We start from the raw sequence: 21,538 nt of genomic DNA, 5'->3' as shown, positions 1-21,538 counted from the left end.
CATGTGCCCCCCAAAGGCCCCCTTTCCCATCGTGTTGGTTGGCAGAGAGAGACACGCCAGGCATGCCAAGCGGTTCTCCACTCCCCAATTAATCCCTTTCCCATTAATGCTTATTAAAAAGGGCTGCTTTCATTTTCAGCCTGCCAACCTCAGATCTGTGCGTCAAAGCCTGTCTATATGCAAACGATCTATTAACGGTGCAGTGCTGCTCCGCTCTGAGCTGGCTGGTGAAGGAATGGAAAAAGTAGGGCTCGGAGTTTGGCTTGACTTTAATTTAGGACGCGAGTGTGTGCGCGCGTTTGAGGGGGGGGGGGAGGACGTCAGAGCGAGAGCTCGGGAGGTGAACTGGCTATTTCCATTAAATATATATAATATCCCTGCGGAGCTTGGATAGAGTACTTCTTCAAAACTTGGTACCTGAGCGGGAATGGCAGCAGGTGGGAGATTGAGTTTGCCAGGGTTTCTTACTCATGCGTGGTCTTTGGGGGTGGGGGGTGGGGGGGAGCCGCCACAGCGCCACTGATAGCCATTCTTGTATTCTGGCACTGTGATCAGGGAAGGTAAAGAGAGCCCCGCTGGATCACTCTGAAGTTCCTCCTAGCACAGAATCCTCTTTCCCACAGTGCTCAGCCAGATGCTTCTGCGCAGCCCAGATACAAAGGGAACAACCCTCTTCTGTTCTTTGACCTCCCCCCGCCACCCCGCCGCCCGCTCAGCAACTGCCTCTGAGCTTGGGGTTGAGCTATTACGGTCAATAGTCACTGACAGACCGATTCCCCCTCTGCGAATTTGTCTAATCCTCTTTCGAAGACATCTAAGGTAGCGCCCCGTCCCCACATCTTTCTGGTGGCAAATTCCATTAGCTGTGTGAAAACAGTACTTTCTTTTGTCCGTCCTAAATCTACCCCTTCATCAGAATCGTTGTGTGATCGCAACTTCTAGTATTATGGCAGAAGGGGGGGGGAGATGGATCTCTCTCCCTCTCTGTTTCTCTTTCCATGCATAATTTTGTAAACCTCAGTCCCATTTCCCCCCTTCAGGCATTTTCTAAACGAATCCCTCCCCCAATACTTCAGCCTTTCTTCCGTGGGAAATCTGTTCCGGCTCTCCGATATTGAGGCCTTTCCTTAAATGTGTGTGTGAGAGAGAACATGGAGTCCTACTGCAATCAGAGACATCCATTCCCCCCTTTGATCTTATCCACCAGGACTCTTCTTACAGTTAAGCTATGGAATTTGCTATCACACGGTGTAATGATGGCTGCTGCCTTTGACAGCATTAAAAGGGGATTAAGCACATTCATTGGGGTAAGGCTATCTTGATGGTTATGTGTTAACTCCAGGATCAGAGACACCATGCCTCTGACATGCTGGGAATCGCAAGTGAGGAAAGTGCTATTGCACTCAGGTTCTGCTTGTAAGCTTCCCACAGGAATCTGGTAGGCCACTGTTGAGAACATTAGTGGACCAGATGGGCCTTTGGCCTTATAGAATCATAGAATTGCAGAGTCGGCAGGGACCACAAGGCCCATCTAGTCCAATCCTTTGCAATGCAGGAATCCCCCCCCCCCCCCCGCAGCGTGGGCTTGAACCCATGGCCCTGAGATTAAGATGCTCTATTGACTGAGCTGTGTACCTTATTAATTAAATGATGATGGTGGTGATGATGATAAAGGTAAAGGTAAAGGTACCCCTGCCCATACGGGCCAGTCTTGCCAGACTCTGGGGTTGTGCGCCCATCTCACTCAAGAGGCCGGGGGCCAGCGCTGTCCGAAGACACTTCCGGGTCACGTGGCCAGCGTGACATCGCTGCTCTGGCAAGCCAGAGCCGCACACGGAAACGCCGTTTACCTTCCCGCTAGAAAGTGGTCCCTATTTATCTACTTGTACCTGGGGGTGCTTTCGAACTGCTAGGTTTGCAGGCGCTGGGACCGAGCAACGGGAGCGCACCCTGCAGCGGGGATTCGAACCGCCGACCTTTCGATCGGCAAGCCCTAGGCACTGAGGCTTTTACCCACAGCGCCACCCGCGTCCCCTGGTGATGATGATATAGGAGGCCAAATAGTGCACCAGATGTCAAATTCTGGAGGGAGGGGAGGTGGTCTGCTTCTCCTGATGGTTTCACCTTGGCAAAGTCAGACTGCTAGTGCATGCAGTGTGGTTGTGTGAAAGTGAGTGGGAGCAAAAGAATGCAGATAAAAATAGGACTCGGTGTCTTTTAAAATAATGTTTCAAGGGTAGCTGCAAAGAAGGAGATAGGGCAAGCTTTAAGTACTGAGGAAAGCGGCTCCTGCTACACAATACCTGACTCCCCACCCCTCCATAACAAATACCAGCTTCCTAGAGGGCAGATTTAAATGTAAATGATGGCGGTAGTAGGGGGTTAGACTGTCTCCCAGTGCTGTGCCCTTGATCCAAATCTTTCCTTCTCCCCTGCAACACCTTATAACAAAGAAAAATCCATTGGCCAATCTGATCTCCTGTCACATTTAGTTTGGCCATTAGTCTCGAGATGTTGGCTGCAGTTTCTCGATGGGGGGAGGCCAAGCATTCAAACACCTTCTCCATTTTTGTTCCTTCACAGGTACAAGAGCTGAGCCTTGTACATGTATCTGCTAGAACTCTGTTTAGTGCAATGGATTGGTCTAACTGAATGTGGATACCATGCCAAATCCTATGTTGTGTAATGCACGGTGCCTCCATGCCTACAAATGCATGTCCAAAGGGGGTGTTTTGGGTCATTTCTGGTACACATTTAGCAAAACTGTGCTACAGAAAAGCAGATGCAGTAGTGCTTTTGGGTGGCATGATATGATGAAGGGTGTTACCTGCGTCCTTCTGAAAGCGCACCTGTATCTTTAAGTGAGACTGCACCACTGATGAAAAAGGGACTTACCTGAAGTATCCACATAGGTGAAGATAACTTTCTATTATTAAGGAGTAGCTGATTGTTTTCCTTTCTAGAATGGATTCAGCCCTGCACGTTGAGTCTAACCCTCACTTCTTCCTTTTGGGGAATCTTTTATTTTTATGTCACATACTGGAGCCTGAACTCCCAGGTAATCTTGTTAGGTGCAATCCCATTAACTGGCTAGGACTTGCACCACTGAGCCAATCTCATTAAAAGCTGGTCTCACTTCTGATGATCGGCTCTGTTCACTGCTGAGGAAATAAGTCTGCTTCTGGTGGAATGGGCTAGCCCTGCTAGGTGGAGGGCTACTTGTGGAAAACCCACTCTTTACTGCTGAATTGGAGCAAACAGCACAAATTGCCGTTTGTTCTGATTCAGCATTAAAGAGCAGTTTTCTTGGGGAAAGCAGTGGGGCAAAAAATAACCACTCTGACTTGGAGCTTTAAAGGGTGGACCTGTGCCTAGAAAGAGCAGGGATGAGCCCTGCTCGCAGTATTGTAGCTTTGGTCTTTTATCTGTTCTTTGAAACCAAGGGTATATATTGATATGCATCAAGGGGATTGCTTCAGTCAGCCACAAATCATCTTGTGTCTCCATCACAGAAACGGATCTGGCGCTATGAGGCTACAAACAAGTGTCAGGAAGCGACACTATGCTGGATGAACAAAATGTGATTTGGTTATTACAGTGAACTCAGTGTTGGATGTGAGCTGAGGGGTCAGCTTTGTTTTCCAGCATGTGTGTAAAACATGTTCCCACCCCAGGGCAACTATGGGAGAGAAAAGTTTCATTCAGCGATAAGAGCTTCGAAATATTTTGTAGTATCTACCCAGTAGATAAAAGAATCGCCGGTTGTGGCATGGAACTGGTCACAGTGACATAGAGGATGAGCATGAGTGTAGTAACCAAAAATGTTTGTAGTATCTACCCTGTAGATAAAAGAATCGCCGGTTGTGGCATGGAACTGGTCACAGTGACATAGAGGATGAGCATGAGTGTAGTAACCAAAAATGTTGTTGCCCGGGGGACAGGGAAGAGTGCATTCATTTATGGCAAGTCAATTTACAGGGATACAAATTTAGAACTATTAACTGTCTGATCTTAAGCTCCTCAAAGTGACTTCAGTATCATGCTGCTTTTGATAATACTCATAGCCTGGGTGCAGATCTTCCTTGTGGTCATTCTTCTGGGGGAGTCTACTGACTCAACCCTCTTTTTGTAGAACAAGGGGCCCCCTGAACAGCCCTTTGGCTGGAGCAAGGCAACTGTACCTGTGAGATTAAAATGGTAAATCTAAACAAATTTACTGGGAAGCAAGTCTCATGGACCTCAGCAGTGTTTATTTCCAAGTTGTTAACGGGTAAATTTGACAAGGGGTGACCTCCTAGGACCTTAGTTATTCTGCATTCCACAAGTTCTCCTTTTAAGCCTTGAGGCCAGATATGAGCTTCAGACTCCTAGAATACAAAACGTGAGGTCAGCCCTACATTTTCACTGGTGTAGTTATCCCTTGACATGGGATCTGACAATGTTTTTCTCCCTCCCTTTCTAGGTCCTCCTTGACTTGCCCTCACTGCCTAAAGCAGAGCAACACCTTTGATCCCTTCCTGTGCATCTCATTGCCCATCCCTTTGCGCCAGACCAGGTATGTGAGCCAAGTTAAATTCTATAGACCCACCCACCTGCTCAATCTTCACTCGCTCTCTGTAGATTAATCTACATTATTCACATTTATCTGTTTTTGATCCACAGATGAGTCTGTTGTTCCTCCACCCCAGTGGGTAGTTTCACTCCCAAATGCGGAGCTAACTAGACTCCTCTGACATCTCTTTTCTGATGGTGCAGGAATGCATGCAGAGTCTGTCCTGTGCAGACTGCAGATGAGCCAGTAATGACTTTCCCCTCCAGCTAAAAACTTGCAGTCACAGCCAGCCACCAACTTCCAGCAATGGCGCTCCCAGCTCTGCTTGCCGTGGCTGATGCTTGGTGCCATATTTTCTTTAATAGCTAGAGGGCTTACCCAGGCCTCTGGTAGGCAGCTCCGATTTGTCGGCTGTTGCTGGAGCAAAGGAAGACAGAGGATTGCATGCAGGAGAGAAGAGACGAGTGTATCTAAAGCAGGCATGGGCAGACCTCAGGCTTGTAGGATCTACTTTGTTGTTAGGCTTTTTTGTTTTTTGTTTACTAGAACCCTGAGATCTACTTTGGGAAGCCCAAACATTAAAAACTTCACTGTTCAGGGCTGCCTTCAGAACTAATAATAATTTTATTATTTATATGGGTCCCAGGGCTCTGGATGCACCCTGTAGCTCACCAGGGTGGGGCAGGACTTCCATTTGGTGGCCATTTTGCTGCACCATTCTAAGTTCCCTTTCCTGGCCCCTTTCCCTCCAGGCCTTTGAACGTCACCCTTGTCTTCCAATCCAAGAGCCAGCGATTTGTGCGTGTGGGCCTGGCTGTGCCTCTCCTCAGCACCGTGGCAAAGCTGAGGGAAATGGTGGCAGAGGAAGGCAAGATTTCACCTGACCAGGTAAGCCAGACTTGTTCCTGCCCCCATGCTCTGGCTGCCCTTGTTCCCTGCGAACTGCATACAGTGGTACCTCTGGTTAAGAACTTAATTAATTCTGGAGTTCCGTTCTTAACCTGAAACTGTTCTTAACCTGAAGCACCACTTTAGCTAATGGGGCCTCCCGCTGCTGCTGCACTGCCGCCGCCGCACAATTTCTTTTCTTATCCTGAAGCAAAGTTCTTAACCTGAGGTACTATTTCTGGGTTAGCGGAGTCTGTAACCTGAAGCGACTGTAACCTGAAGCAACTGTAACCCGAGGTACCACTGTATAAGCCCAGGAGGTTTTCCTTTCTCATATACTGCCTATGTCCTCAAGCCTTGCAAGGCCCTGACCATTTCACTCTGCTGCTGCAGGTGATCCTGGCTGAGCTGGGCCAGTCAGGATTCCGGTGCTCCTTCTCGGACGATGAGGACCTGAACACCATCGCAGAGGGTGACAACGTCTACGCTTTCCAGGCTCCTCTCTCCTTCAGCAGGGCCAACTCTTCCCGCCTCTCAGGTGTGTCCTGCTGTGGCGGCTGGAACGCCTTCTGAATGTCCCTCTCAAAATGCCTGTCAAATAAGCTCTGGAGAGGCGGCCATGTTCTTCTTCATCCCCAGGCCCCTGGGCCCCTCTCCTGCTCTTGTCCAGCTGGCTCCTCTCTTCCCCCTCTCCACATGGAGGTGTCTGGCACTCAGAGCTTCAGGTACTTTTGTATCAAATGGTGAAAAGTTGAAGAAAATAATAATTCCCTCCACTGAGTATTTATCCCCCCTGCCAATTCCATATTGTGCTCGGCCTGAGGGCCAAACCAAATATCAACAGAGCTGTGTTCTTAAATCCAGATTGCTGCAGTAACATACCTGCCAAGTGCCCTGTTTTATGTGGGATGGCCCCGTTGGCTTTGAAGGTGCCCTGGGCTCTGCCTTCTCCCCAGGGTTCATGTGAATTCATGTGGCTGGTGGGCAGGTGGGCAAGGGTGAGCAGAGAGCAGGTGGACAAGGGCAAAGGTGAGTGGAGATTGGGTGGGTGAGGGTGGGTGGGTGTCCTGCTTTGCCCTCCCAGAATGTTGCAGGGTATGCAATAATACAGGAAGCCGTTTGTGGAGGAGACTAATTTAAGGGGGGGGGAGGGCTTTCCTCAGAGGCCTGTTTCCTTTCATCCTCCCAGCTTGCTGCCTTTCTCCCTGCTCGAGTCACTTCCAGTAGTGGGACCCCCCAGCTGGAAGACAAGGGGTAAGGGAGAGGGGCTGTGGGGGTATAAATTGAGAGAAGAGCTTCTCTCACCCACACATCCATTTTATTCCTCAAACAGGGGCACCCATCTCCCCCACCCACGTTCTTGGCCATGGCAGCAGATCCAGGTTTAAACACACCGATCTGCTAATGCCCATGTCTAGCATGGCCTTGAGAAAGCCAGGCGGCTATGCAACAATCATGTGTGACGGACAGGATGCTCCTTTATTCAGTGACCAAGCAAAGATACTGCTGCCAAAAGTATCAGCCTCAGAGCTGGGCACTTGTTAAGAATGTAGTATCTGTTGTGAAGGTTGGGATGCTTTGCACAGCAGCATTCAGAAGCCAGCGTGAAGGAAAGGAGGAGGCGGAAGAGACGCCCGATGCAAGAGGAGAGAGTTTTCCTGGCTTGATGGGATCACAAGGAGGCCAGTAACTTTTAACTGAAGACTGGCTCTATCCATCAGCCTGCCCTTGTCTCCTCCAGCCAGCACAGATTAGCCACAGTCACAGCAAATAGCCTCAGAATGAGTGGGCTTTAGGGGCGCCGAGACTCTGTCACTTTAACGGCCTCTTATTAAGATCTACAGTCTTGTGATTGCATCATGAGGCCTCTGGGAAATACCTTTTCCCTGCAGAGTCAGAGGACCTTCTCCGCCTCCGCTGGCATTTTTTCTTGAGTCTGCTCTTTGTTTGGCTTTCGGCTGGCTCTGGCAGACTGTGAAGAGGTGATGCACCTGTAAGGCTGAGACGCAGTTGCCGGGACCAGGTCTGAACTGACAAAATGGGACAGCTGCTTCTGAGAAGAATTGGGTGGATGCTGATGCATTGTTCAGCCCAGGAACCTCTCCCATGCCCTTGGTCCTGTTTCTCAGCCTCCTGGCCTGATTTCCTTCTGAGAGGTTTCAAGTGGTTTAGCATTGAACACACAAGTGGGTGTTGTTGAAACTGATGCAGTGAAAGCTTTCCTGCTCCTGCTTTCCTGCAATAAGTGTGTTCTTCGGTTCCTTCTTTTTGAGGGTGTCTGGAGAGCACGTGTGGTATAGCCCTCGTCTGCTAGGGTCATCTCAGAGTTGTTTGAAAGCACGTCCCTTTGCCAACTTGGGAAACTTTGCGCATCATGGAGGCTGCAAGGTTTCACCAGGAGGCATTAAACTTCTGCATACAAGGCGAGTTTGATACATAGGTGCATTCACAAAAGTAGCTCCACACATGCATTCAGAGGTGGCCCTGGGCCATTTGGGAAAGGTGATTTCTGAATAGTGAATTGCTCAAAGGATGCTTCCAGACCATTGCTATTTTCAGGTGGGATTCAGGTCATGTACCAGGAAATTCATGTTGATTAATCAGGTTGATGAATGAATGGTAATATGGTGCTCTTAAAGCAAACTGCCTTACTCCCCCAGATGGGACCTTTTTGTAATAAGCAAAGTGGTAGAAAAATACACTGGGAAGTGTAGGATAAAAGTTGTATGGCATGTTGTCTAACTTCCCTGCAAACAAATAAGAAATGAATGCTCAGTAAATCAATGACATCACGTAACCCCCTTGCAAACACTTGATAAACCTGTTAATTTTTCTGAGTGTTTCAGTGCTGGGAGACACCACAGTTCACTAGAGCTTTTCTTTTCTCCCAGTGTTTGTTTGCTGCAGCTATTTCGCCCCCTCTCCACCCCCACTTCCCATCTGTTCTATTCTTCATGATTCCTTGTTGTGGCAAAAGATAAATAAAGTACAACAAGCTGATATTTTGCAATGAGTAACCGGTGCGTATTGTTCTGTATGCAGTTGGGTTTTCTTTTCTTTTCTTTTTCTTTTGCACCAAATATGCAAGGTCATATTTTATCAGAAAAAACTCTTACATTTTAGTATGCTTTGTTCCCCGCGTCCTAACTTGTTACCAATATGAATCACAGAATCATAGAATTGTAGAGTTGGAAGGGACCTTGAGGATCATCTAGTCAATCCCCTGCAATGCAGGAAATTATGGGGATTGAACCTGCAACCTTGATGTTATCAGTTTCATGCGCTAGGAAGCACAATTTGGACTACAAACTATAATCCAGGTTAAAGGCAGCATTAGATTAGGAACACTTGTAAAAAAAAAAGAATACTTAAAAAATTATGGTATAAAAGGAAACTTCTTGGCAGAATTAGACTGAACCTTGCATTGTATAAATATAAGTTCATAGGGAAGTTAACAGAAACTATATAAGAAATATGTAACACTGCTGTATAAGATAATCAACAAATAAAGTACAGTGAGACTAATTGGAAGTCATTTTTAATTTCTTGTTTTACAAGTTTTACAACTGTTCACATCATTGGGAGTACAAAGGATGTTAGTTATAAGAATTGTGTTGTTTCATATATTGCTTCGTTGTTGTTTAGTCGTTTAGTCGTGTCCGACTCTTCGTGACCCCATGGACCGGAGCATGCCAGGCACTCCTGTCTTTCACTGCCTCTGGTAGTTTGGTCAAACTCATGCTGGTAGCTTCGAGAACACTGTCCAACCACCTCATCCTCTGTCCTCCCCTTCTCCTTGTGCCCTCCATCTTTCCCAACATCAGGGTCTTTTCCAGGGAGTCTTCTCTTCTCATGAGGTGGCCAAAGTATTGGAGCCTCAGCTTCAGGATCTGTCCTTCCAGTGAGCACTCAGGGCTGATTTCTTTAAGAATGGATCGGTTTGATATGTTGCTACTGTCTGTCAATTTATGGTTTGTTTATTTGATTGTATATTTGTTTGTTGGTTTCTTTGCTTTCCTGGCATATATATATATATATATATATATATATATATATATATATATATATGATTAGGAACACTTGTTACAGGATAGGCACAGACCAACTTTCTCAACCTGGGTCCTCCAGATACCTCCCCCCCCCAAGCATGGCCATTTGGAGAGCACCAGGTTGGGGGAAGCTGCTATCTGCTCCTAAGCCTGCTTTACTAGGATGTTCTGCCTCTGCCTTTCAGGCATTTGGGGAATGTTGTACTGTGAACTAGTTCATGATGTACAGCGGGAAAAGATATGCCCATACCCTCTCCTGCACAGCATTCCAAGGTTTCTCAGTTTAAGCTTGAAACACTGAAAATGGTTGAGGTTTGTAGCGTTAATGCAGCTATGTCGAACCATTCAGGAAAAAAAAGCCCATGGGGAAAATGTCTCCCTTAACGTAGCTGAAATGGAAACAGACGTGATTTGGCTATTTGCAGTTGCTTTCATTCCACTTATTAGCAGGCAGATGAAAGAGAGGTGGCAGGCCTAAGATGGGACTGAGAATGATGTTGGACTCCACCTCCCATTGGCAGGTGTCTCAAAGAAGGTGAAAAGCCCTAGAGTTCCACCTCCACTTTCAGAAGTTGCCTGCTCCCATACAGTACCAGTTGTTGGGAATTGCAGGTGTTTGTGCATTCATCTCCAGCTTGCAGCCTTCCCATAAGCACTTGTCTGGTCAGCAGGCTCATCTTACCTTCTTCTAGTTCCATGACTACTGTGCAAGCTCAGGCAGGCGTACCTGGGAAAAACAACAACAAAGAGACAGATCCCCTCCTGCAAACACATTAATTGCAAAATTAATTGCAAAACAGGTAGTGAGTCTGTAGAGCAGGTATAGGCAAACTCGGCCCTCCAGATGTTTAGGGGCTACAATTCCCCCCATTCCTGACCACTGGCCCTGTTAGCTAGGGATGGTGAGAGTTGTAGTCCCAAAACATCTGGAGAGCCAAGTTTGCCCATGTCTGCTGTAGAGCAACAACATGAAGCATCTCCAAACACACACACACACACACACACACACACACACACACACCACAGTCCCTGGAAGATTCCCCTAGGCATTGGAAGGTAGTGGCAGCCACCTGTGCCAGCTCAGCCAAACTCTACGGCAAGGGTCTTGTTGGATTACAACTCCCATAATTCCTGACCGCTGGCTGGGGTTGATGGGCGGGTCACTGGGTCCCTAGTGTTTGACTGAAATGACACAGGTGGACTCATGCTGCTGCTAATATGCTGTGTACTTTGGGTACCTTTTAGGGACAACGATTTTTGGGAACTCCTGATGTTGTTGCTCTAGAGCAGCGGTTCTCAACCTGTGGGTCCCCAGATGTTGTTGGATTACAACTCCCATCATCCCTGAGTTCTGGCCTTGCTAGCTAGAGGTGATGGGAGTTGTAGTCCAACAACATCTGGGGACCCACAGGTTGAGAAAGGCTGCTCTAGAGACTCACTTGGATTGTAGAACTGTAGTATTGGAAGTGACTAGAGGGTCATATGGTCCAGTCCCCTGCAATGCAATGATCTCAAGTAGATCATCCTAGGTCACAGAAGGCCACCCCTCCTCTGCTTGAAAACCTCCAAGGAAAGAGACTCCACCACCTCTGTCCATTGTCAAACAGCTCTTACTGTCAGTCAGTTCTTCCTGATGTTTAGTCGTAATCTCCTTCCTTGTAACTTTGAATCCACGGGTTTGGGTCCTAGCCTCCGGAGCAGGAGAAAACAAGCTTGCTCCATCCTCCGCACGGCAGACCTGTGATCAATACCGTTTTATAATTAGTGCGTTGCCAAAAGGGGACCCATCTCTGTTTTGTGACTAATACAAGAAGTTATTTTTAGCCTCCCATGGACCTGGCAGGCAGCCAAGCCATCCGTGCTTCAAAAGGTCAGGCTCTGAATCGAGATAAATTGGTTTTACAGTCTGTAAAATGCCACTAGAGATCCAAAGAGCTCCAAGTCAGGGAGCTGGGAGGTGTTGTGAATCCTGGAGTGGCAGGAGGGTGTAGCCGAGGGTAAAAGCCCGTAAAGAACGAGAAAAGAAAAGAGAGGCAAAGGGGAACGATGGTGCCTCTTCTAAAGAAACCCAGAAGTTTTGGGGGGAAACAATAATAAATATTCGGCATGCTTCCACCTGCTCTTTGTAGATTCATAGAGTCACAGAATTGTAGAGTTGGAAAGGGACCCTGAGGGTCATCTAGTCAACCCCCTGCAACACAGGGATCTCAACTAGATCATACATGACAGGTGTTTGAGTCTGTTTCTGTGTGTGTGTGTGTGTGCGGGGGGAGCATTCAAACATGTAACTCCTGCCTTCAGCCTGAGGTGGAGCCACAGGCCAGAAAGTGCATTGCTGCCTCATTCTGTTGATTTGATAAATGAGCCAAACATGACTTCCAGGTTCATCCCAATATTTTTTTTAATGTATTTTTATTAAAGATTTTCTTGGTTTACAAAAGTATGTGTAATCTCTCTCTCTCTCTCTCTCTCTCTCTCTCTCTCTCTCTCTCTCTCTCTCTCTCTCTTTCCAAGTAACATTTTTTTACAGATCAGTTTTGTTTGTTGAGACATTAGGAAGAAAAGGGGGGGAGGTGAGTGGGGGTGGGGTCAGGTCCGATTTGAGAATCCCGCAGCTGTGAATTCTGAGATACTTCCCTGGATAATAATAATAATAATAATAATAATAATAATAATAATAATAATAATTCACCATTTATACCCCGCCCATCTGGCTGAGCCTCCCCAGCCACTCTGGGCAGCTCCCAATCAAGTGTTAAAAACAATACAGCATTAAATATTAAAAACTTCCCTAAACAGGGCTATCTTCAGATGTCTTTTAAAGATGATAGCTGTTTATTTCCTTCACATCTGAAGGGAGGGCGTTCCACAGGGCGGGCGCCACTACCGAGAAGGCCCTCTGCCTGGTTCCCTGTAACCTCACTTCTCGCAGTGAGGGAGCCGCCAGAAGGCCCTCAGTGCTGGATCTCAGTGTCCGGGCTGAATGATTGGGGTGGAGACGCTCCTTCAGGTATACAGGATATGGACTTTGCAAGGCTGAGGCTTCAAGAGGGCAGTTTGGTGGGGAAGAAGCCAGGTGCTGAGAGGAGATTGGGGATGAGCTGAGCCTTGGCACTTATGGCTGCATTTTGGGATGGATTAGCTTTATATGCAAAATGAGAAGGAAAACTGGAGACAAAGTGCCGTGGCAGTGATTTATTGCCTCTCCGGGCTAAACAAGAGGCCTTAATTGAAAAACATCAGAGGAGACAGCGCACGCAGATGTGGGAGATGAAGTTCATGGCAATCCTGCCTTTTGGACAGCCCTGTTGCCAGGTGGTTTTGATGAATTGCGCAGCCCAGATCTGGGGAGGTGGACAGATCGAGTTGCAAATTGGAGGTGCAGATTGGACTGATTATGCGTGAGCGTTTATTGCTGGTGATAATAGACACCAACTTGTTGAAAGTGTTAATATTTATTCTTCCTTGCGGAATCACAGATCTGGAAGGGATTAATCTGAATCATTTTGTCAAACCTTTGTTCTAAGGCAATATGTCCTATATCTTATGAATTTCGGATGATCTGTGTCTAGATTTTCTATGAAAGTTCTGGAAATTGAGAGCCCGCAAATCTCGAGTCATCGTATTCCCTTGCTATCTATTATAATTAGGAAGCTTCCCCCCAACCCTGAACCTCTCATGGGTTTTATTTACCATGGTATGGGGGTGGGAGGGAGCTGGGGGCACTGTTATGCAGTGGTTCCACTCCTTCCTCCTGGGCCATGTCCAGAAGGTGGCGTGTGGGGATGAGTGTTTGGACCCCTGGGCGCTCACTTGTGGGGTGGCTTGGGGCTCCATCCTCTCCCAAATTGTTTTCAACATCTATATGAAGCCATTGGGGGAGATCATCAGGGGGTTGGGGTTGAGTGTTCACCAATATGCAGGTGATACCCAGCTCTACCTGTCTTTTAAATCAGAACCAGTAAAGGCAGTGAATGTCCTATGTGATTGTCTGGAGGCAGTTGGAGGATGGATGGGTGTTATTGGATTGAGGTGGAATCATGACAAGAAAGAAGTACTGTTTCTGGGGACAGGAGGCGGGCGGGTGTGGAGGACTCCCTGGTCCTGCATGGGGTAACTGTGCCCCCAAAGTACCAGCCTGGGGGTCATTTTGGACTCACACCTGTTCTTGGAAGTGCAGGTTAATTCTGTGTCCAGGGCGGCTGCCTACCAGCTCCATCTGATATGCTGGCTGAAATCCTACCTACCGGCACACTGTCTCGCCAGAGTGGTACATACTCTGGTTATCTCCTGCTTGGGCTACTGCATTGCGCTCTGCATGGGGCTACATTTGAAAGTGACTTGGAAACTGCAGCTAATCCACAATGCAGCAGCTAGACTGGTGACTGAGAGTAGCTGCCGGGACCACATAACACCTGTCCTAAAGGATCTTCACTGGCTCCCAGCACATTTCTGAGCACAATTCAAAGTGTTGGTGCTGACCTTTAAACGGCCTTGGCTCAGTATACCTGAATGATGTTAAAAGCTCATAGTTAAACCATGGAACTCACTCCCCCAGGAGAAGCTGATCGCCACCAACTTTGATGGCTTTAAAAGAACATTGCACAAATTCATGGAGGGTTGGGTTATCCATGGATAGCAGCCATGATGGCTATGCCCTGAAGGCAGCTATGCTTCTGAGTACCAGTTTCTGGGATTCGCAGGTAGGCAGAGCGCAATTGTGTGCAGGTCCTTCTTGCAGGCTTCCCAGATGCTGCTCTAGGATGCTGGGCTAGATGGACCATTGGCCTGACCCATCAGCTCTTCCTATGTTCTTCTTTAAGCCATTCCCAAAGTAGTTGTCCAGTAGAGGAGAGGGATGCCTTGGGGATTTACTGATGTGCGTTATTCTTTCCTTTTCCCAGGTTGTCCCCACAGCCTCCCATCCTCTCCCAACTCTTCTGAGCCCGAAGGCCAGCGCTTGGCTCATAACGGGGCCATTTCATCGGAGTTCCTGCACCATGGCGGAGGGGGCAGGATCCTGCTCCTTGTCTGTAATGTGGCTGGGGCAGGGCAGCAGGCCGTGCGGTAAGTCCTGCCCAGCAGGGAAGCTCATGCTAGAACGGTTAAGAGTTCTGCCACTGTGGCTCAGTGGCAGAGCTTCAGCTTTGCATGCCAAAGATCCCAGGTTCAATTCCTAGCATCACCAGGTAGGGCTAGGAGAGACTCCCTGTCTGAAACCCTGGAGGACCACTGCCAGTCAGGGTGGACAATACCTGAGCTAGATGGACCAATGGTCTGACGCAGCATAACACAGTTTCTTAGGTGCCTTTCCTGAAATGGGCACTTGACCTGTTGGCCATTCCCTGTTACTCTCAGGCTTGCAGAGGCCTTTTCAGAGGGATGGGACTTTGAGCTTGGGAGTTAGTTCGTTGCTTTTTTTTTTTTTGTCTTCTAGATCCCAGCTTGCTGATTAGCAGCTCTGAAAAAGCCGGAAGCAATCACAGAAGCAGCAGCTGGGCTTGTTAAGAGCAGTTTCCTTTGTGTCATTTGGCACAACATCTGGGCTGTGTAACATTAATGTTAAGCTCTGATAAAGCAAGCCTAGTGGCAAGTTAATTGTCTCCACTTGGTGACGAAGGGGCTTGGAATGGGAGCGCTGTCGCTTCAGCCAAATCAAGCTGTGCAGCGGGTCTGGAGAAACAACCATCGAGTGTCCTGAGCTGCGCTTTGGACCATTTGGCCTGCAGCGGTGTTCTGCCCGGTGTGCCACTTGTTCCTTCAAAAGCCCATTTCTTTCCCATGCTGGAGATGTGGATGGAGGTGGGGGGGGGAAGAGCTGCACTCGGTTTAGCAGCCACTGATGGCTGCGAGGAGCTTGCGGGAGGGCGATTGGATGCAAAAGCACTGTAGGCGGGTAATGAATTCACATTGCACATCCCAAATGTCATTAAGTAACGCTCTGCATGCTTGCAGTGGCTAATAAACCAGTCATCGGCTGGGAAACGGCTTGTAACATGCTGAGCTTTATGGAGGGCAATTTATCTAGCAATATTTCCGTGTTACGTAGGCAGGCCTAGCATGTCTCCCTCTCCCCTCCTCCCAACTCAAGTGCTTTTGCAGGGACAAGAACTATATGGCTTGATTCCTAGAACTTTTGCCTGTCCTTTTTGTACCCCATTTATTCAGCCAAACAGCACACACAGATTGCAGGGCTCAGGAAATGGGGTACTGATAGTTGTCAGAACAAGAAAAGAGCTTATAAGATGCATTGGAGGAGAAGGTAGCAGGAACTTACTTGAATCTACACTTTTGGTTCTGTCACGTTGCAGCAAATGGGTGGTGATGGTAGCTATGTCTCCTATTTTTTCAGAGGACAGTCCTCTATATGGGGGGGCGGGCGGTCTTCTCTTTGAAGGGTCATCTATTTTACAGGAACCTTAAGATGGGGCAGCAGAGGTCTTGAAGTTGCCCATCAACAGTTAGCAGCTGGATAGCAGATTAAGCAGGCAAACAGGTCACTTGTGCACACGCCATACATTTAAAGCACATGTCTTCTCCCCAAGGAATCCTGGGAGTTGTTTTCCACTCAGAAAGCTACAGTTTCCAGCACCCCTACAGTAACTACAGTTACCAGAATTCTTTGGGGGAAAACATGAGCTTTGAGTACATTGTCTTGCCCATTATGTTGCATTTCTGTTTAAATTAATAGTAATCATTTCTGAATTTGCATTTAGAAATGTAAATTTGTGTATGCAAACCTCTTCTGGAGATGCATTCTCCAGCCCTTTTTTGGCAATGTGTGACTAGCCACCCTAAACTGGAACTGGAGGGTATATGTCTCCAATAGATCAAGTGGTTTGCTTGTTTCCCCCCCTTATTTGATTTTGAAGGGAGAAAGGTTTTCCTGGCTTCTCTTCCTATCATTTCCATTAATTCTCTTTGTAGCTCTTAGGAGACTCAGTCTTTTGAGTTCTGCAAGCTGACCAAAGGAGCCTGGAGTTCCAATCTGTCAAGTCTGGCTGAGAGTTACGCTGGCACCACCAGAGTTTTGAGTGCCCAGCTGTCAACTTTCAGCCTGGGGAACCTTTAAGAGCATGGGATCAAGCAGTTCAGATCAAAAAGTGCAGTCTCTTGAATCCCTAGGTCAAATATGTTTAGATTCATAAAGTAATAAATAAAATACTTTCAAAACAAGCAAAATAGTTTTAGCATGGAAAATAAAGAAAGCAGAAAAATACACACACTTTTTTCTGCTCCTGGGAGGGATATATGAGACCAAGTTTCATTTGCCTTTAGTTGCAGAACTAGTAATGGGCTATGTGGAGTTTTTTTTGGGTTTTTTAACTCAAAAAGAAAATATTTTGCCAAAGAAAGTTAGCCTTTACAGTAGAAGACTTGCCTGCCCCAAATCTTTCATGCAGACTCTCCGGCCAGCCTAGGCTTTCCCTCAAACAATTATCTTGGCTTTGAAGTGGAAATAAGATTTAGCTTTCCATTTAGTCGATTTGCATAGTCCCTAAGCCCGCCTGCCCTCAGCCTAAATTTGTTCAACTCCTTCCCGCCCATTTCATAGTAGACTGTGGAGTACAAGATCTGATCACACCTGATGAGAATGATGAAAGTCCTGAGCAAATATCTGCCATAAAATGCAAAATTTCCAGACATGACATTTTGATTGGCAATAGATGACTTGAAGCATTTCCAGGTTATCCAGCCCACCTGTTTTTATATCTCACAGGTGACTAGCATGCCAAGTTTGTAATCTGCTTTGGAAATGGCCAAACAAGATTTTCTAGAACACTGGGGAACTGGTCGAGTATTATGCCAGAGACCCACGCAAGATCATTTATTTGCATAGATTTCTCATAGTACGTTTACCTCTTAGTTTACCCCTCTTGCAAAACCGATCGAGTTATTTCAGAATTCTCTTAGTTTGTGCTTTCACGTCTCATCACGACATTGGATATTGCTTGGGGAGCTTTCTTGCACCCAGTAAAGCTGACTGATGCAGAGGACTGGCCAAACGTACAACAGGGTGAGAACACAGAGAGAGACAGTTTCCCTTAATCCTTTGCCTGCACTGCCTCCTGCTGGTCTTGCACCCTTCGTCTTGATGAGCTTCCCTTTAGTCTACATAGAGAAAGCTGAGATTGGTAATGTAACCGCCACCACTGTCAGCCATTCAAGAAAACATGAATGCACAACCAGTCACCCCTTCATCATTCTTCCCTTCTCAGGCAGTATCAGTTGGGGAGAAGTACAGAGGAGAACTGGCTGAACAAACATAGGGAATATAGGAAGCTGCCTTATAGCAAGTCAGGCCACTGAATCCACCCTACTCAGTAGAGTTTGCACTGATGGGCAGTGAACCTCCAGGGTTTCAGACAGGGGTCGTCTCCAGCCTTTCCTGGAGATGCTAGGGATTGAATCTGGGACCTTATACAAGGAAGGTTATATTCTATCACTGAGCTACGGTCCTACCCCAGGTCAAGCAGCACATTGGTGTGAATGCTTTAAAAAGTGCAGGCATTTATATTAGTGGCTTGAGATGCTCTTTTCCTACCCAGGAACAGCAATGGGCCTTTAGTTTGCCGGCTGCCCATTGTCCAGGGTCAGCAGAGGGTCGCCTGAATGGTAACATTCCAATTGGGTAGCAGCCTGGGAAGAATATCATCCCAACCTCAGAGATGCTGCTCCGTTATCCCCTGACATCTGAAATGTAGTTGCATTTCCCGGAGATCAATGGGCCTGGGCAAAACGATGGGTGATGGAAGAGGAGAAGTGGGAAATTTAGAGCATCTTTCTTGCTGAACTCTGGCAGTCGGCTATTCTGAAATAAGTCCCCGCTGGCATGATCAAATTAATGTGATGTTGAATTCCACCCTTCATTTCATTGGGAAGTAACTTTAAAATTTAGATACCTCTGCCAGTGAGTGAGTGATGTCTTGGCTTCTTTTGTATCACTAAGTGAGCAAAAGGCACCTGAAGGCTAGTTTCTTTGCGCAACCCACAGCAATTCTCTAATGTGCTTTTCAGGTTTGGCCCACCTTTACTGATGCGGGAAGACAGAGCCATGTTGTGGGATCAGCTGCAGCAGTGCATCCTGGGCAAAATGCGCTATCTGATGAGAAGGGAGGCCCAAGTACAGGTGAGTCCACCCTGCTGTCCAGGCACTGTTGCATCTGCCCTGTTTCTCCTGCTCCTGGAGAGTAGGAGAGATGCAGTGTTTGAAGGGCAGCAGCTTCTTACAGAACATACTGTACTCTCAGCAAAATTTAAGCAGGAACAGAGTGCCAAGAGTCAGTAAGCATGCCAGGGAGCTCTTGGGTCATCCTAACCTCTGCCCCAAATACCTTAGGAAGCAGCCATCGCTCTCCCAAGTCACAAATCATGATGGGGCAGGGGAAACTGCCTCCACTTACAGGCAATTATTGGCCTGTAGCTGTAGTTATTTGTATATTTCTTTTCCATTTCAAATTGTTTATTTGCTTAACTACCCTTCATCAGCAAGAATCGTGGGGCAGTGTAGAGAAATATGATTAAAACAAGAAGTTCCGTCGAAGCACACAAAAACGTAGTAGTGTAGAACAATAATCTGGCCTTCACCTTAATTAATGCAACCAAATCAATGCAGAACAGCATCAAACTCTCCCAAAGACCCAAGGGAAGAGATGTGTCTTACGACTGTCAGAAATTCAGTAATGAGGGTGACAACCAAAACATCCTGGGTGGGGTCATTTTATGGGCAGGATGCCACCACTGAAAAGTCCTTGTCCTGCGTTTCGTGATCATGAGCAGTGCTCTGACCCCCGCCACCGGCAGCAGATCTCAGTACCTTGGCACTCCTTCAAAGTATTTGGGCTCAAAGTTGTTTAGGGTTTTTAGTGTTAACACCAGAACCTTAAATTGGCCCTGGCATTGGCAGCCAGTGAAGGTTGCACAGAATTGGTGTTATGTGGTGCTTTACTCTATATAAGAGAGCAGGTCCCTGCCTCAAGAGGCTTACAAACTGGAATATAGATTGACAATAGCAAAGAAAGGACAGAGGAGAGGAAAGGAAGGCAGGGCTTACTTATAGCAAGGCACAGTGACAAAATTATAAACTTTTGATCTAGTTCTGAAGACACTAAATTCCTCATAGGGGAAAAATGATTTAGTTTAAGTGTTATATTTTTGTGTGTCTGTTACTTGCCTTTTGGAGTTGCTCTAAGTGGGTAGCGTTTTAATTAAATTACAGCTTATTAAATCATAATTGGTTGCCACAAGGGACCTAAAATTAAATTCCTGTGCAAAATGAAGATTGATTATTGCATCCAGATCCAGGGTAGTCACTTGTAGATGCTTGGCAGGTCTTTTTCCCTGGCATGATTGACACCGTGTAGTACTCTCGGAGGGGAGAGAATCCTGCTTCCGGCCTCCTAATACCCTCTGTTTCTTCCAAACCGAACATTTGGAAATAAAAACTGCGGCAATAAACACTGCCGATTGCATGCAATGAGTGGAAAAAAGCATTCTCAGGGGTTGTATGTTTATAAATAGACATTTCCTCCCGTCTGTGTTCACGCTGAATGTTTGGCAAGGACTCATGTTTTCCCTTTTATGTTGGCTGGGACAGCAGAAGCAGTAGTACCCTCCTGGCAACAGCAATGTGCTCACTGGGAACAGGGATGGGGTGAAGTGAGATGGTGGCTGCAAGGTTAGGGGAGGTATGGGGCAGCAGCAGTGACAGCCCCAGAGATGTGCATATAGGGCTGTTGTCCCAACGCTCCCTCAACCTCACCACTGCTACCTCGCCTCCTTCTGAGGAGCATCTCTGGGAGGATACCACTTCCTCTGCCACCCCACCCCTCCATGAGCCCCACTGCTACACATTAGCTGCCATTATGAGGGGTGGCAGGGACTCCTGCATGGTGTTTCTCTCTGCCTGCGTTGGCGGTGATAGTGGTAGTCCGGAAGTGCCGCACAGCAGTTTGTCCCTCTACTTTTTCTCATAGGAGCGAGTAGACACCATTCATTTATATGGGTGGAAGCAAAGCAATGTACTCAGGAAGGTAATTGGAAGGGATGACTAAGCTGGCCCCTTGTGAACACTGTGGCTGGGGGTGCGCTCTCATCTTTTTGCTGAAGGCTTTGAGAGGGTAGCTGCAGAAGAACTGATGGCTACAGCAGGCATTTCCCAGCTGTTTGATCCTGATGTGTGGCCCAGCTCTTGCCTGCCTCTCCTGTGTTTGCAGATAGCAAGTTGATGTGGTTCTGTGCAGTCTGTGAAGTGTTGTGTGTCCCTGTCTGGAAGATGTGCCAGGCATATAGTTCTGCTATTTTATTTATTTATTTCAGCTTCTATAGCTAAATTATCTAGTCGAACACTGAAAACAGTAGGTGCTCCTTTTGGAAGAGGTGCTCTCCAGATTCATCTCCAGAGCTGATCATTACCAGTGTAATTTGTGACTAAAAGTGGAGGGTGGTGGTTTTGTGCTCATCAGCATCAGGGGCCTCAGAGTAGCATGAACTGGGTGCCAAGACTCTCCTTGCCTCCCGCAAGCCATTTTAGCCATTGCTGCAAATGTGGGTGTTGCAGAAAATAATGTTCTACTTCATTAAGGGTCCAGAAACCAAGCCTTATGAGGAATGGTTCAAGGACCTGGGTATGTTTAGCCTAGGAAAGAGGAGACTGAAAGGAGATATGACAGTCATCTTCAAACAGCTCTATGATTCTGTGATCATTACAGCTACCTCAATGCCCTGGAAATTACAGCATCTCAAAGTCTTTATGGGAAGTCCAGTTGTTCATTTATATACGTTTGGGACCTCGGTTCTCTCTGGAAAACTACTCCCATCATGGCTTGTTCATCCATCCTAGTAGTGCTTATGGGTTGTCTGTGCTTACTTGGCAGTGAGTGAAAAACACTCTGCCCATGCTCAGTGGCATTCTGTTATCACTTCATGTATTTTGGGATTAAGGTCTGGGAATAGGGGCTCCCGGACTCAACCCATGAAGTGGTATGCTTCAAAGTAAGAAAGAAGGGGGCAATGAGAGAGAATTCTAAATGCAGAGAGATGATTTCCA

At 47.1% G+C, this 21,538-nt stretch overlaps 1 protein-coding gene across 2 annotated transcripts in view; it reads left to right on the top strand.

The window, feature by feature from the left end:
* The window catches only part of USP43 (ubiquitin specific peptidase 43), an 89,361-nt gene that overhangs the window by 50,408 nt on the left and 17,415 nt on the right, over positions 1-21,538 (top strand). For both annotated transcript variants that reach the window (XM_028717163.2, XM_028717162.2), the window contains 5 exons: positions 4,463-4,555; positions 5,305-5,440; positions 5,834-5,978; positions 14,394-14,556; positions 18,508-18,619. In XM_028717163.2, coding sequence (XP_028572996.2) covers positions 4,463-4,555; positions 5,305-5,440; positions 5,834-5,978; positions 14,394-14,556; positions 18,508-18,619 — 649 coding nt within the window. The remainder of the gene's footprint in view (positions 1-4,462; positions 4,556-5,304; positions 5,441-5,833; positions 5,979-14,393; positions 14,557-18,507; positions 18,620-21,538) is intronic.

This window comes from Podarcis muralis, chromosome 2, assembly GCF_964188315.1.
Source record: "Podarcis muralis chromosome 2, rPodMur119.hap1.1, whole genome shotgun sequence".
Classification (NCBI taxonomy): domain Eukaryota; kingdom Metazoa; phylum Chordata; class Lepidosauria; order Squamata; family Lacertidae; genus Podarcis; species Podarcis muralis.
Note: the sequence above shows the minus strand (reverse complement) of the source record. Positions and strands in the feature narration are given on the sequence as shown.